This window comes from Schistocerca nitens, chromosome 10 (genome assembly GCF_023898315.1).
Source record: "Schistocerca nitens isolate TAMUIC-IGC-003100 chromosome 10, iqSchNite1.1, whole genome shotgun sequence".
Lineage (NCBI taxonomy): Eukaryota > Metazoa > Arthropoda > Insecta > Orthoptera > Acrididae > Schistocerca > Schistocerca nitens.
Window position 1 is genome coordinate 81328320 of NC_064623.1, and position 13572 is coordinate 81341891.

Consider the following 13572-nt stretch of genomic DNA (forward strand, 5'->3'; position numbering starts at 1 on the left):
ACAGATATACAAATAGATGAATGACAAATGTGTGTACATACATATTGATGTGCACTGTTGAAATATAAAATCATCTCCAATAAGTAAATACATTGTCTGTAGCATAAGCAAAAAGATGCCTGAGGTTCAACAATCACATGTCTGCTCTGAGATCCAGCAAAAATAACACAATGAAAGAGAAACAAAGGCACACTTCTCAGTCGAAATGTCTGCACAGAAAGAGGGAAGTGACTGCAGAGGTTTAGGCACTAGACTCACATTCAGGAAGAGCAGGGTGCAGATTCTTGCCCATCCATACAAACAGATATTTCCCATGATTCGGCAGCAGTACCTAATGAAGTCAGCAAATGTAAATAAAGACCTTTTCAACTGGCTCTGGTACTGTCTTCAACAAAGCATAAAAATTACACTGAAAGTCATACTGAAGACTAAATTTTGAAAGCGGGGCTGAAAATGCCATTTGCGGGTATCACTTTATTTTGTCCTTATCTCTAAGTGGAATGGCATTCTTCAAAGGTATGCTTAAGCTCCTGAAAAGGGTGAAAAGGGTGCTTCTAGGATCTCTCATATATAGTAATATTTTTAATCCTCCTGGCTCACTCATTGACTGCCCGTTTCTTGCATATATTTCATCAGTAATCACTTATTAAATTAATCCTGATAAGTAAAATCAATAGTTCAAGTTTTTTGACCGACAGATTTCAAATAATTTTCATAAAATAATTGATACCTTGGTTGGTGTATAGTTTGTTTCCTGTTCATGCTTCTATGGAAAGAAGACAGTTCAGCTCCAGAGAAAGCAAGGAGTGTGGAATGAATGACATAACTGGAAGCTTTGAGAGGGAATGATTACTACATGCGCAAACAAAGTTGACACTCGGCACAGTGGCTGATGGGAATGACTGTAAAGGCATTTCCCATTTACAGTCGCTCCCATCAGCCACCGCGCCGAGTGTCAACTTTGGGTGCACAAACAATACTTGTTTCTTAGTCCGCCTCCGTAGCACAGCAGTAGTGTTACTGCCTACCACGCAGGGGGGGGCCAGGTTCGATTCCCAGTAGGGGACTGGGTGTTGTATGTCCTTCAACATAATTGACTCGCAAGTCACCGATGTGGCGTCACCTAAAAAGGACGTGCAATACGGCTGGTGAACTCCCCCAAATGGGGCCTCCCGGCCAACAATGCCATACAATCATTTCCATTTTAGTCAATACTGGCAACCTATGGATGTGCTCAATCAGGATCTGTGGTATAAATAAGGACTCCCGAAAGAGGATTATAGAGATATTCGTGTTACAACAGGCTAGTTACATTATTTATTCCTCAATAGACTTGCGCAACACAACAATATTTCACAACGCATCAAAAGAGTTTTATCTCTTATAAACAATAAATGAACTGATCAGAAACATAGCAGCAGCGTAGAATTGATTAAGTCAGAGTTTCTGGTTGAAAGCCATTCTGATTGCAGAGTTCTGCTAAGTACTTTTAGGACACATATGATACATATGTGCAAATTTTTTAAATTTTATTGTAATTATATTTGTGTATTATGTTCAATGAACAAATAAACTTGTTTGTTTGGATTCGATTAGATGTATTTTTCATTTCGTGGACACAAAAATGGGGGATTGTTGTAGATGTGGAACATGTCAGGAAACATAATATAACTAACATATTTAGAACACTTGAATGTAATGTCCATTTCTGAATTTACACCACAAATAAGTCTTAGCACATGCTTTTGATCTCTAAAAACTTTGCTTTGCTTACAACAAATATCATAATTGAATATAAGTATTATGAAGGTGCTGTGAATATCCTTACTTCCTTGAGTAAATGTCTGCAAGATGATCTTCGGAGGGCTCCAGCTATTGTTCTGTTTACACACTTTTGTGCACTGAATACTTTTCTCTTAGTTAGTGAAGCAGCAAGGGTTTCATGCAACCAGTTATTACTCAGAGTGTTTCATTTAAGCTTAAGGTGACCTTTCTGGCATGGAACCACACTGGGCAAGCATAGTCTGCTATGGAGAAGTACAGTGTCTTGGTTGTGGTTCTCAGCACCCTTGGGCTAGCTCTCCATCTGCTGTTAGCTAATTTTATCAGTCCTATTTCTTGCTGCAACTTTGAAATATTTTCTAATGATGCTTTACCATATCTTATAATGTGTGACATAAAAATGATAAGGATAGAAAATTATATCGAGCAGTGCTATTATGATCACAGATTTGTGTCACGATGTTGTGCAATTAGTTGAGAAAATAATAAAATATTTTAACGATTTAATTCATAAAGACATTTTTGAAGTGATCCAGAAAATACACATTCAAATTGAATTGCACTGTTTATAAACATTCATTTATTACAGAGTGCAATTACATGATAGTGTAATAATGTCATGTTATTTTATTTGGAGCTGTAGTCATTGTTCCTCTTTCCAGTAGCTCAGATCCACCTGGGGAATGAGTGTGCAGTCTGTTGCTGGGTTCCTGGAAAAACAATATTGCCAATGACAATCAAATATTAACAAATCTTAAGTGACAATGGTTCGACACAAATGTGTCAGAGAACCTCAATTACATACAGGAAGCATGCAGGATGCAAGTGGAAATGTGGTAGGAAAAGAAGAAATACACTAATAATAACAAGAAATCCAGATCAGCATGTAAATATTGTTTGATTTCTATGCAAGTAAGCATCTCCCACTAGACCTCAACAAACCTACCTGCATTGCTCAGGCAGTTTACTTTATCATGGAATTAATTTTATAGTTAATTGATTCTTACATTCATTCTTCATGTTCCATAGATCCCAGCAAGAAAGATAAAGAAGTAAGATATACATTAATAAAAGACAAGCAAATTAAAAACTTAATCTGTACAATATATTAACAATAGACCACCACTGAAGTGCTTAACACTATTTATGCTAAAACCAAGTAAGTGTAACTCAGTAAATTAAAAGAGCAGCTGCTAATCTGAAAAAAAAAAAATCAGGTGCCTCCTCATTTACATTAAATAACTGCCATTTATCTCCAGTCAAAATATGCTCAGAAAGCACTTACGTGTCACTGACTTTCTTGAAACTGTTGGTCTGTATTCTGGTTATGTTGTCTGAGTTGTCACAAATTATCCTGGACATTGTTACCTTTTTAATTTCATTTAGCTGATCTGCAAACAAGTTCGATAAAAATTAATCTCAGACAATGTAATAAACCATATTGGAGCAGTGAGTTTGCTATTTTCAGGTACATGATATAATTTGAAAGCAGAGATGCAGGGTGTGTTTACAAAACTACTACAATCTAACTCACCCTTGCAGCTGAAGTCAGTAAAGCATGCCTGTGCAGTGGCACTCAATTCTGGGGTAATGAATTGGTCTTTTTTACATTCATTAATTCACTCATTATGTTCTGCAAATCTCATCAGGGAGGAAAAGCAGCAGAGATGTGAAATGAGTCAAGTTATACATTAACAGGCAGGAGCAGCCACCATAGCTATTACACTTACAACAGATCATGATTAGTGATAAATTACTCATTTTAAGAACTATAGTGTTGCTTCCCAATTACTTTTTATGTAAGGCTCATTCCAAAAGTAAAGAAAATTTTGGTCAAACAAGCCATGCAATTCTCCCCTTGCCCCCCACCCCCCACCCCCCAACCCCACCCCCACCCCTCCCCACCACCGAGTCATAGACCTTTTAATCATTGGCACCTACATCTACATTTATACTCCGCAAGCCACCCAACGGTGTGTGGCGGAGGGCACGTTATGTGCCACTGTCATTACCTCCCTTTCCTGTTCCAGTCGCGTATGGTTTGCGGGAAGAACGACTGTCTTAAAGCCTCCGTGCATGCTCTAATCTCTCTAATTTTACATTCGTGATCTCCTCGGGAGGTATAAGTAGGGGGAAGCAATATATTCGATACCTCATCCAGAAACGCACCCTCTCGAAACCTGGACAGCAAGCTACACCGCGATGCAGAGCGCCTCTCTTGCAGAGTCTGCCACTTGAGTTTATTAAACATCTCTGTAACGCTATCACGGTTACCAAATAACCCTGTGACGAAATGCGCCGCTCTTCTTTGGATCTTCTCTATCTCCTCAACCCGATCTGGTACGGATCCCACACCGATGAGCAATACTCAAGTATAGGTCGAACGAGTGTTTTGTAAGCCACCTCCTTTGTTGATGGACTACATTTTCTAAGCACTCTCCCAATGAATCTCAACCTGGTACCCGCCTTACCAACAATTAATTTTATATGATCATTCCACTTCAAATCGTTCCGCACGCATACTCCCAGATATTTTACACATGTGTGCTATTTTGAAATGTATCCAAAATATAACAATTTCAGCAAGTGTGAGGTTTATATTATAATATGGTTTCTGAATAACAGCAAAAACCCACTATCAAAATTTGCAGATGGATAATCAAAATTTATAACAGTGTGGTAAACAAAGCTTCAGTTTGAATTTGATGCATAATTGTTAATGGTGGATAAACAAATATTCATGAAGAGGAATGCTTAAGTCAGCCTTCAGTTATGACTGACAACCTCAAATCAAGGATTATGAAAAGAATTAAATAGGACAGATATGTCACGGAAGAGGACTGAATTTTCACTTCCAGAAATTTCTCGATCATTATTTATGACGTCCTTGGTGGTGATTTTGGGTTGTAGAAAACTGCGTATCAGCACCACAGAAAAAATGCTAAGATATCAAAATGTGTTGTAAAAGAATGTTTTCTTTCATTGTCTTGAGTAGAAATATATGGGAAAACAAATATTATTTACTGTTAGGATAACCCTCATACGTTTATGTATAATGGGAAAAAAACCAGATGGTTTAAAGAAAGCCATTGATCCTGTCCTTATACCGTGCAGTAAAATCTACTCACTTATCTCTCACAGTGAATAATTATATCATTTTAAATATTTTCTGGGAATTTGTTACATTAATTCATTATGAAAATCTGGGCTTTCGAAAATATCAACCATTATCATTATCAGGAAACCAACTGACTGTCAAAGTAACAGAGTCACAACAATGTAACTTGTGTAGCATTAACCCCTGTGACCAAAGATTGTCTTTACGTCAATGATGTGATGTCACTAACAGCATCCTTGTTTCCATTGTCATGCATATTATGGACATACCGCTATGCACTCAGTAGAGCACAGATGCAGACACCAAAAGACTGCATAGGTTTGTGTCTCATATTGTCCATCGTGATGGTAACAAGGATGTTGTGAGTGACATTTCAACATTGTACCTATGTAATGTTTGGTCTTAGTGGACACTACTTCATCATTTACAGCTGTCAGTACCTTTCCTGGCATTGACAATGGTGGATATTGTCAACAACTCTTATTCTCATCTACATCTACACTCAGTAAGCCACCTTATGGGGTGTGGTGGAGGATATTTTGTGTACCACTATCACTACCACATTTTCCTGTTCCATTCGCAAATGGTTTGTGTGAAGAATGATTGCTGGTAAGCCTCTAATTTTATCTTCATTGTCTTTTAGCGAGATGTACCAGGTGATTAAAATTAAACTTTTCCTATTTAACACATTATAAAATGGAAACTAATTATGGTACGATTAGCAAACTCGGTAGCATTAACATCAAGGACATGGGGAAAGATGTAATGCAAAATCAACTCAATTGAAACACTTTTAACGTGCTACTATGGTACATTTTTCCCGAAGGCATGCAGCTTTACTGTATGGTTAAATGATGATGGCGTCCTCTTGGGTAAAATATTCTGGAGGTAAAATAGTCCCCCATTCGGATCTCCGGGTGGGGACTACTCAAGAGGACGTCGTTATCAGGAGAAAGAAAACTGGCGTTCTACAGATCGGAGCATGGAATGTCAGATCCCTTAATCGGGCAGGTAGGATAGAAAATTTAAAAAGGGAAATGGATAGGTTAAAGTTAGATGTAGTGGGAATTAGTGAAGTCCTGTGGCAGGAGGAAAAAGACTTCTGGTCAGGTGAATACAGGGTTATAAATAAAAAATCAAATAGGGGTAATGCAGGAGTAGGTTTAATAATGAATAAAAAATAGGAGTGTGGGTAAGCTACTACAGACAGCATAGTGAACGCATTATTGTGGCCAAGATAGACATGAAGCCCACGCTTACTACAGTAGTACAAGTTTATATGCCAACTAGCTCTGCAGATGACGAAGAAATTGAAGAAATGTATGATGAGATAAAAGAAATTATTCAGGTAGTGAAGGGAGACGAAAATTTAATAGTCATGGGTGACTGGAACTCGACAGTAGGAAAAGGGAGAGAAGGAAACATAGTAGGTGAATATGGATTGGGGCTAAGAAATGAAAGAGGAAGCCGTCTGTTAGAATTTTGCACAGAGCATAACTTAATCATAGCTAACACTTGGTTCAAGAATCATAAAAGAAGGTTGTATACATGGAAGAATCCTGGAGATACTAAAAGGTATCAGATAGATTATATAATGGTAAGACAGAGACTTAGGAACCAGGTTTTAAATTGTAGGACATATCCAGGGGCAGATGTGGACTCTGACCACAATCTATTGGTTATGATCTGTAGATTAAAAATGAAGAAATTGCAAAAAGGTGGGAATTTAAGGAGATGGGACCTGGATAAACTGAAAGAACCAGAGGTTGTACAGAGTTTCAGGGAGAGCATAAGGGAACAATTGACAGGAATGGGGGTAAGTAATACAGTAGAAGACGAATGGGTAGCTCTGAGGGATGAAGTAGTGAAGGCAGCAGAGGATCAAGTAGGTAAAAAGACGAGGGCTAGTAGAAATCCTTGGGTAACAGAAGAAATATTGAATTTAATTGATGAAAGGAGAAAATATAAAAATGCAGTAAATGAAGCAGGCAAAAAGGAATACAAACATCTCAGAAATGAGATCAACAGGAAGTGCAAAATGGCTAAGCAGGCATGGCTAGAGGACAAATGTAAGGATGTGGAGGCTTATCTCACTAGGGGTAAGATAGATACAGCCTACAGGAAAATTAAAGAGACATTTGGAGAAAAGAGAACCACTTGTATGAATATCAAGGGCTCAGATGAAAACCCAGTTCTAAGCCAAAAAGGGAAAGCAGAAAGGTGGAAGGAGTATATAGAGGATCTATACAAGGGCAAAGTTCTTGAGGACAATATTATGGAAATGGAAGAGGATGTACATGAAGATGAAATGAGAGATACGATACTGCGTGAAGAATTTGATAGCGCACTGAAAGACCTAAGTCAAAAAAAGGCCCGAGGAGTAGACAACATTCCATTAGAACTACTGACAGCCTTGGGAGAGCCAGTCCTGACAAAACTCTACATCTGGTGAGCAAAATGTATGAGATAGGCGAAATACCCTCAGACTTCAAGAAGAATATAATAATTCCAATCCCAAAGAAAGCAGGTGCTGACACATGTGAAAATTACTGAACTATCAGTTTAATAAGTCACGGCTGCAAAATACTAACGCGAATTCTGTACAGACGAATAGAAAAACTGGTAGAAGCCGACCTCGGGGAAGATCAGTTTGGATTCCATAGAAATATGGGAACACGTGAGGGAATACTGACCCTACGACTTATCTTAGAAGCTAGATTAAGAAAAGGCAAACCTACATTTCTAGCATTTGTAGACTTGGAGAAAGCTTTCGACAATATTAACTGGAATAACCTCTTTCAAATTGTGAAGGTGGCAGGGGTAAAATACAGGGAGCGAAAGGCTATTTACAATTTGTACAGAAACCAGATGGCAGTTATAAGAGTCGAGGGACATGAAAGGGAAGCAGTGGTTGAGAAGGGAGTGAGACAGGGTTGTAGCCTCTCCCTGATGTTATTCAATCTGTATATTGAGCAAGCAGTAAAGGAAACAAAAGAAAAATTCAGAGTAGGTATTAAAATCCAGGGAGATGAAATAAAAACTTTGAGGTTCGCCGATGACATTGTAATTCTGTCAGAGACAGCAAAGGACTTGGAAGAGCAGTTGAATGGAATGGTCAGTGTCTTGAAAGGAGTATATAAGATGAACATCAACAAAAGCCAAACAAGGATAATGGAATGTAGTCGAATTAAGTCGGGTGATGCTGAGGGAATTAGATTAGGATATGAGACACTTAAAGTAGTAAAGCAGTTTTGTTATTTGGGGAGCAAAATAACTGATGATACTTGAAGTAGAGAGGATATAAAATGTAGACTGGCAATGGCAAGGAAAGTGTTTCTGAAGAAGGGAAATTTGTTAACATCGAGTATAGATTTAAGTGTCAGGAAGTCGTTTCTGAAAGTATTTGTATGGAGTGTAGCCATGTATGGAAGTGAAACATGGACGATAACCAGTTTGGACAAGAAGAGAATAGAAGCTTTCGAAATGTGGTGCTACAGAAGAATGTTGAAGATTAGGTGGGTAGATCACGTAAATAATGAGGAAGTATTGAATAGAATTGGGTAGAAGAGAAGTTTGTGGCACAACTTGACTAGAAGAAGGGATTGGTTGGTAGGACATGTCCTGAGGCATCAAGGGATCACAAATTTAGCATTGGAGGGCAGCGTGGAGGGTAAAAATCGTAGAGGGAGACCAAGAGATGAATACACTAAGCTGATTCAGAAGGATGTAGGTTGCAGTAGGTACTGGGAGATGAAGGAGCTTGCACAGGACAGATTAGCATGGAAAGCTGCATCAAACCAGTCTCAGGACTGAAGACCACAACAACAATACAATGGTACATCATACTATTACATACTGGTATGATTACTGCAACAAAAGAGGCTCAATATGGCACCCATCAGTATCTAGAAGAGTCTGCAATTAGTGAATTGCATTCTGCACAGTAGTACAAGGCATTTCCGTAGGTATGCTGGGTACCTCTCTTGATATGCTGCACTTCACATCAGCACATGTATTACTGTTCCTCTGGTAAACCCTGTCCTTCAGGTAGCTCCACGACCAGAAATCACAGGGAGAGGGATCAGGTGATTGTGCCAGCGAAGCCTTTGGATACAATCAGCTCATAATTCGATCATTTCTAAATGTGTTTCAGAGAAGCAGGTGCGCTTCACAAGTGATGTGTAGTGGGGCCCCATCTTACATGAAAACTGTTTATTTCAATATGTGTCTCCTGTAGGGCGGGTATGACATGCTGGTGAAGCATATCGCAGTAACACTGGCCAGTCACACTGCACGTCTTTGGTCCTTGAGCATCAACCTGTTAAAAAAAAAAAACAATGTGCCAAAGATGAATGTAGCCACAAAGCCACACAATATGGTGACACGTACACCATACAGAGGAACTTCATGCACAGTGACTGGAGGTGAAGGTCCCCACACTCAGCAATTCTGTGTGTTTACCTCATCCATTAGGAAAACATGAGCTTTGTCTGTCCATAGGATGGTTCAGGACCAGCTCTCATCAACTTCAGTCCTGGTGAGAAAGTGGAGAGTGAAGTCAATATTTCGTTGTGCGTCCTGTAGTGCAAGCTGCTGTATGATACAGATGTTGTACTGATACCGTTTGAGAATGGTTCAAAGTACCTCCCGTACAGTGGACCACCACATGTCCAACTGTCATGACACAGCATGTGCAATGCCTGAAAATCGGGAATTGCGTGCAGTGTTGTCTGCCATAGCAACAGCGATTTCATCAACCACCTGTGGTGTAACCGTCGTCGGCCTGCTCCCGGAGCGATGCCCAGTTCTCCAGTTGATTCAAACTACTTCATCATGCTCTGCACAGGGAGTGGAGAAAGAGGACCCTTCCATAATTCTTTCAGCTGGCAATATTCTCAAATTTCAGCTGCAGTATTACTGTTGTTGATAATAGAGCTTCACCAATAATGCCCTGCTCCTTTTGTCCAACCTCACGTTGACACGTCAACAAGCACTATGACTGACCAGGTGTGTAAGACTGTGAATCATGATGATTGGACACGGCATCTGATGACCATAGTAGGAACTGGATGGTGACACTGTGATGCATGGAAATCATGCACCTCATACTCTGTACGTTAATGCTACCAAGTTAGGTACTCATACTGTAATTAGTTTCCGTGTTATAATATGTATATAAGCAAAAGTAATATACTGATTGACTCTTCTAGAAATGATGCTATCCAAACTTTGACTGTAAACCACACCATGACATAGAACACCTGTCTTGCAGCATCTATCACTGGAGTCAGCTGAACATTTGCATGATGCTTTCATGCTTACTAAATGAACCTGTAATGAAAGATGCTGTCCTTCTTTGGATCTTCTCTATTTCTTCCATCTGTCCTATCCATAAGGAATGAGTGCAACAATGCACTGAGAGTATGTAATATGAAAGGAAGGTCTAGATACCTAAGTTGATATAGTCTAATAAACTGTGGAACGACTGGCTAATGAGATTTTCTTTTAGCAACTGGGGATTTCCAGTTTCCTTTCTGATGTCTACCGACACCTGTTCCAGTCTTTTCCAACAGTATATAAAACTCCATTCAGAACCCTAAATTGAGATGCATAATTACATGGAAATTATCCTTACTGCCGATATTGTCATGAGTTACAGAGGCGAGAAGACAGTGCAGGTCAGCAGAATGAGAGAGATTTCTACATTCAAGTGAAAATTAAATGTTTTTCAGCACTCCATGAGTCTATCGACCTTCACTTCAAACAATTCACTAATTTTATTACCCACAAATACATTAGAGAATTTATGTATTGTTATGTAAGCCTAAGAATCCCTGGGTCCCTACAGAGTCTTGTGCAAGATGTTTGGTTATCAATTTTAGATAGCATTCTTACTACATGTATCTGTAGAATTGTGCATTGTGCACCTTAGTAGCATTGCTCCACAATATGTCACTTGACAGTACTTAGTGAAAGTAGCCAAACTGTGTTAGCAATCTGATGTGCAGGTCAGCACAATGAGAGAGATTTCTACATTCAAACATGTATAACTGAGGTTCTTGGTTAACTTATGTATGTGCTGCTGTCCATTCAATCTATTATTAATTTGTATGTCAAGGAACATAACAAATGAGGCCTCAGTGTGTCCTTACTTATATATCTCTGGTACCTGTGAATCATTTTCACTTGTTTGAAATTGCATAACATTAGTCGTTTTTATGATAAAGTGTTAAACTATGAACTAGTTCTAATACTACAACATTATTTTCCTAGGTGTGCCTGATATGGATGTGTGGACCCTTGATCACTATACTAGCGTAATCAGCAAACAAAAGTTTTTGAAGGGTAGTCCAGTGTCCCAGGTAAATCACTTATGTTGGTCAAGAACAAGAGTGGGCCAAGCACTGATCCTTGTGGGGAGCCATATTTAATGTTTCTTAACTCCTAATTTAGTCTTATTATTGCTGTATCATTTGTTAGTCTGTATATCTGTTTTCTGTTGTTAACACATTTCCATTCTGGCAAAGGGAGTGGCTTTTACAAAACACCAGTAGCATTTTAGTTTTTTGATTTCTTTAGTAGACTTTCACAATCTTCATGATTAAAGGCCTTGGCTAGAACACAGAAAATTCCAACATCATGAGATAACATGCAGCTTTCTCAGTCAAGAACAGTTAATGGAAGCCAATCTCAGCTACTGTAAAAATGTAATTCAAAGGAACTTGATTTAATATTCTGTTTTCAGCTTTCTTCTCAGAAATGTTAGAGAACTTAGGAATGATGTGTCTAACATTACTGGGACTTTACTTTTGGAGATCACAGCACAGTATCCCTGAGGCTGTGCATGTACAACTTAGTAACAACATTCAGACTTTATGAAAGATGCCATCATTGGCAGGAAGGACATGGGATCATCATCCAGTAAATTTCACAGACATTTAGTTATAGTGCCATGACTGGATAATGAATAGAGATGAAATTTGGTGAGGACAACAGTCTGTGAAGAGATCAGGTGGGGGTCCTTCCATAAAGCCTACATCACGAGAAGAACATAAGATTGTTATACCATTTCTGATGAGCAGGAGGATGACAATAGATGAAATCCAGCCAGAGATTTGTAGAACCATTGGAACAGATTATTAGAAGTTGAAATGAACCTATACTTTGGTAATACATGTGCAATAATAGGTGATACTGTAACTGTGTCTAAATAAACATCTCGATACAGTAATTGTCCCCGTGATATCTCTCAGCATTCACAAACTATATTTACTGTGTGTGTGTGTGTGTTTGCAGATTCATTTTGATGTTCTGGGGCCTGTGTTTGAAGTTTCATTTATGATTTTATATTGTTTCTTCCGTATGTTAAACATCCTTTTCTACATATTTTGCACCTGCTATCTGAAAACATTAATTGTATCATGTGATCCATATTGCTTACTATAATGAGTGTCAGCAGTGGAACTTATTCTCAGCAAACAAAATTATTAAAAATTCCATTATTAAAAACCATATTTAAAAATTACCTAACAAATTATATTTAACAAAATATGCTAATGAATTAAATAGTAATATCTACCTAAACATGATTTCAGTTGAAGTATACTGATATTTATGGAAGTGTTTGATCTGTTGGAATGAAACATCTTTGTCTTTGCTTTGTTTTACTCTCTGAAGCTTCTATATAGATAGGATATCATAATTTGGTAGTGGAGTTGTAAGGAAGTCTGTTTCGAGTGTTAATAGTGGATGAATAGGGGAGGCAAAATTGAACTTTTCTCCACAGCACCCACATGCAATGCATCCATAGAGTTATATTGTTCTACAAAAAGTGTCAGCAGTCAAGAAGTGTTTTGTCAGATGTGTGAAAGATATAAAAGTGGTACTTCAAAACATGTTTCATTCAAGAATATTTTGAGTTTACATAGTTACAGTATTTCCAAATGAAACAGTCTTGTACTTCGTTATTGTCTTAATTGTTTGATGAATGGATTATGACAAAAAATTGATTCTAGGAAGAAAGATGAATTTTGTTCCTAAACATGACAAACTGTGGCTTTCTCAGTGAGATCACACACCATTTTATTACATGACAATGAGCAAGAACAGCTACTTTGACATCAAGAGAATTAAGTTCAGGATAACTTTTTAACTGTTGACTTTATCAACAAATGAGTTGCACATTGTTCATCTGCAACCTATGTCCCAAAAAGTGCAAAAATCATTTCTATGTCTGTGGCTTTAGTCAAAAATCTTGAAATAATTTTAGTAAGGAAAATAACATTATTGTTTAATTGAACTGTGAGACTGAGTCATTTAGAAAGGTTAGATCAGATCTCAAGATGCCATATGTCAGTTACTGCTGATGCCATTCCAAAACAATAGACCCTTGCATGGCATAAAGCCAGAATGAGATGAGGTATTGGGTAGCATTCTGTGGTGTTCAGCTATGAGTCTTGCTTCTGCTTGTGGCAGTCAAAGTGAGATCAAAGGGCCTGTAGAGGATGTGGTGAACCAGCAATTATCAAGACCCTTATGTCTTCATCTCTTGGAATCGGTCTGGGGAGCTGTGGGACATGACAAAAGGACTGATTCCATAATAGTTGAGTGGAGACTGAATGTTCTCCAGTAAATGGAAAGAGTGGCAAACATTGTTGTCATAGACCTCATGG

General features: G+C 38.3%; 1 protein-coding gene across 1 annotated transcript in view; it reads right to left on the reverse strand.

Annotated features, from left to right (window-relative positions):
* Positions 1–2268: 2268 nt before the first annotated feature.
* The window catches only part of LOC126210520 (peroxidase-like), a 138703-nt gene continuing 127399 nt past the window's right edge, over positions 2269–13572 (reverse strand). Inside the window, exons 13-14 of the mRNA XM_049939767.1 lie at positions 3068–3173; positions 2269–2492 (exon numbers count right to left, since the gene is read on the reverse strand). Of these exons, the coding sequence (XP_049795724.1) occupies positions 2426–2492; positions 3068–3173 (173 nt within the window). The 3' untranslated portion in view covers positions 2269–2425. The remainder of the gene's footprint in view (positions 2493–3067; positions 3174–13572) is intronic.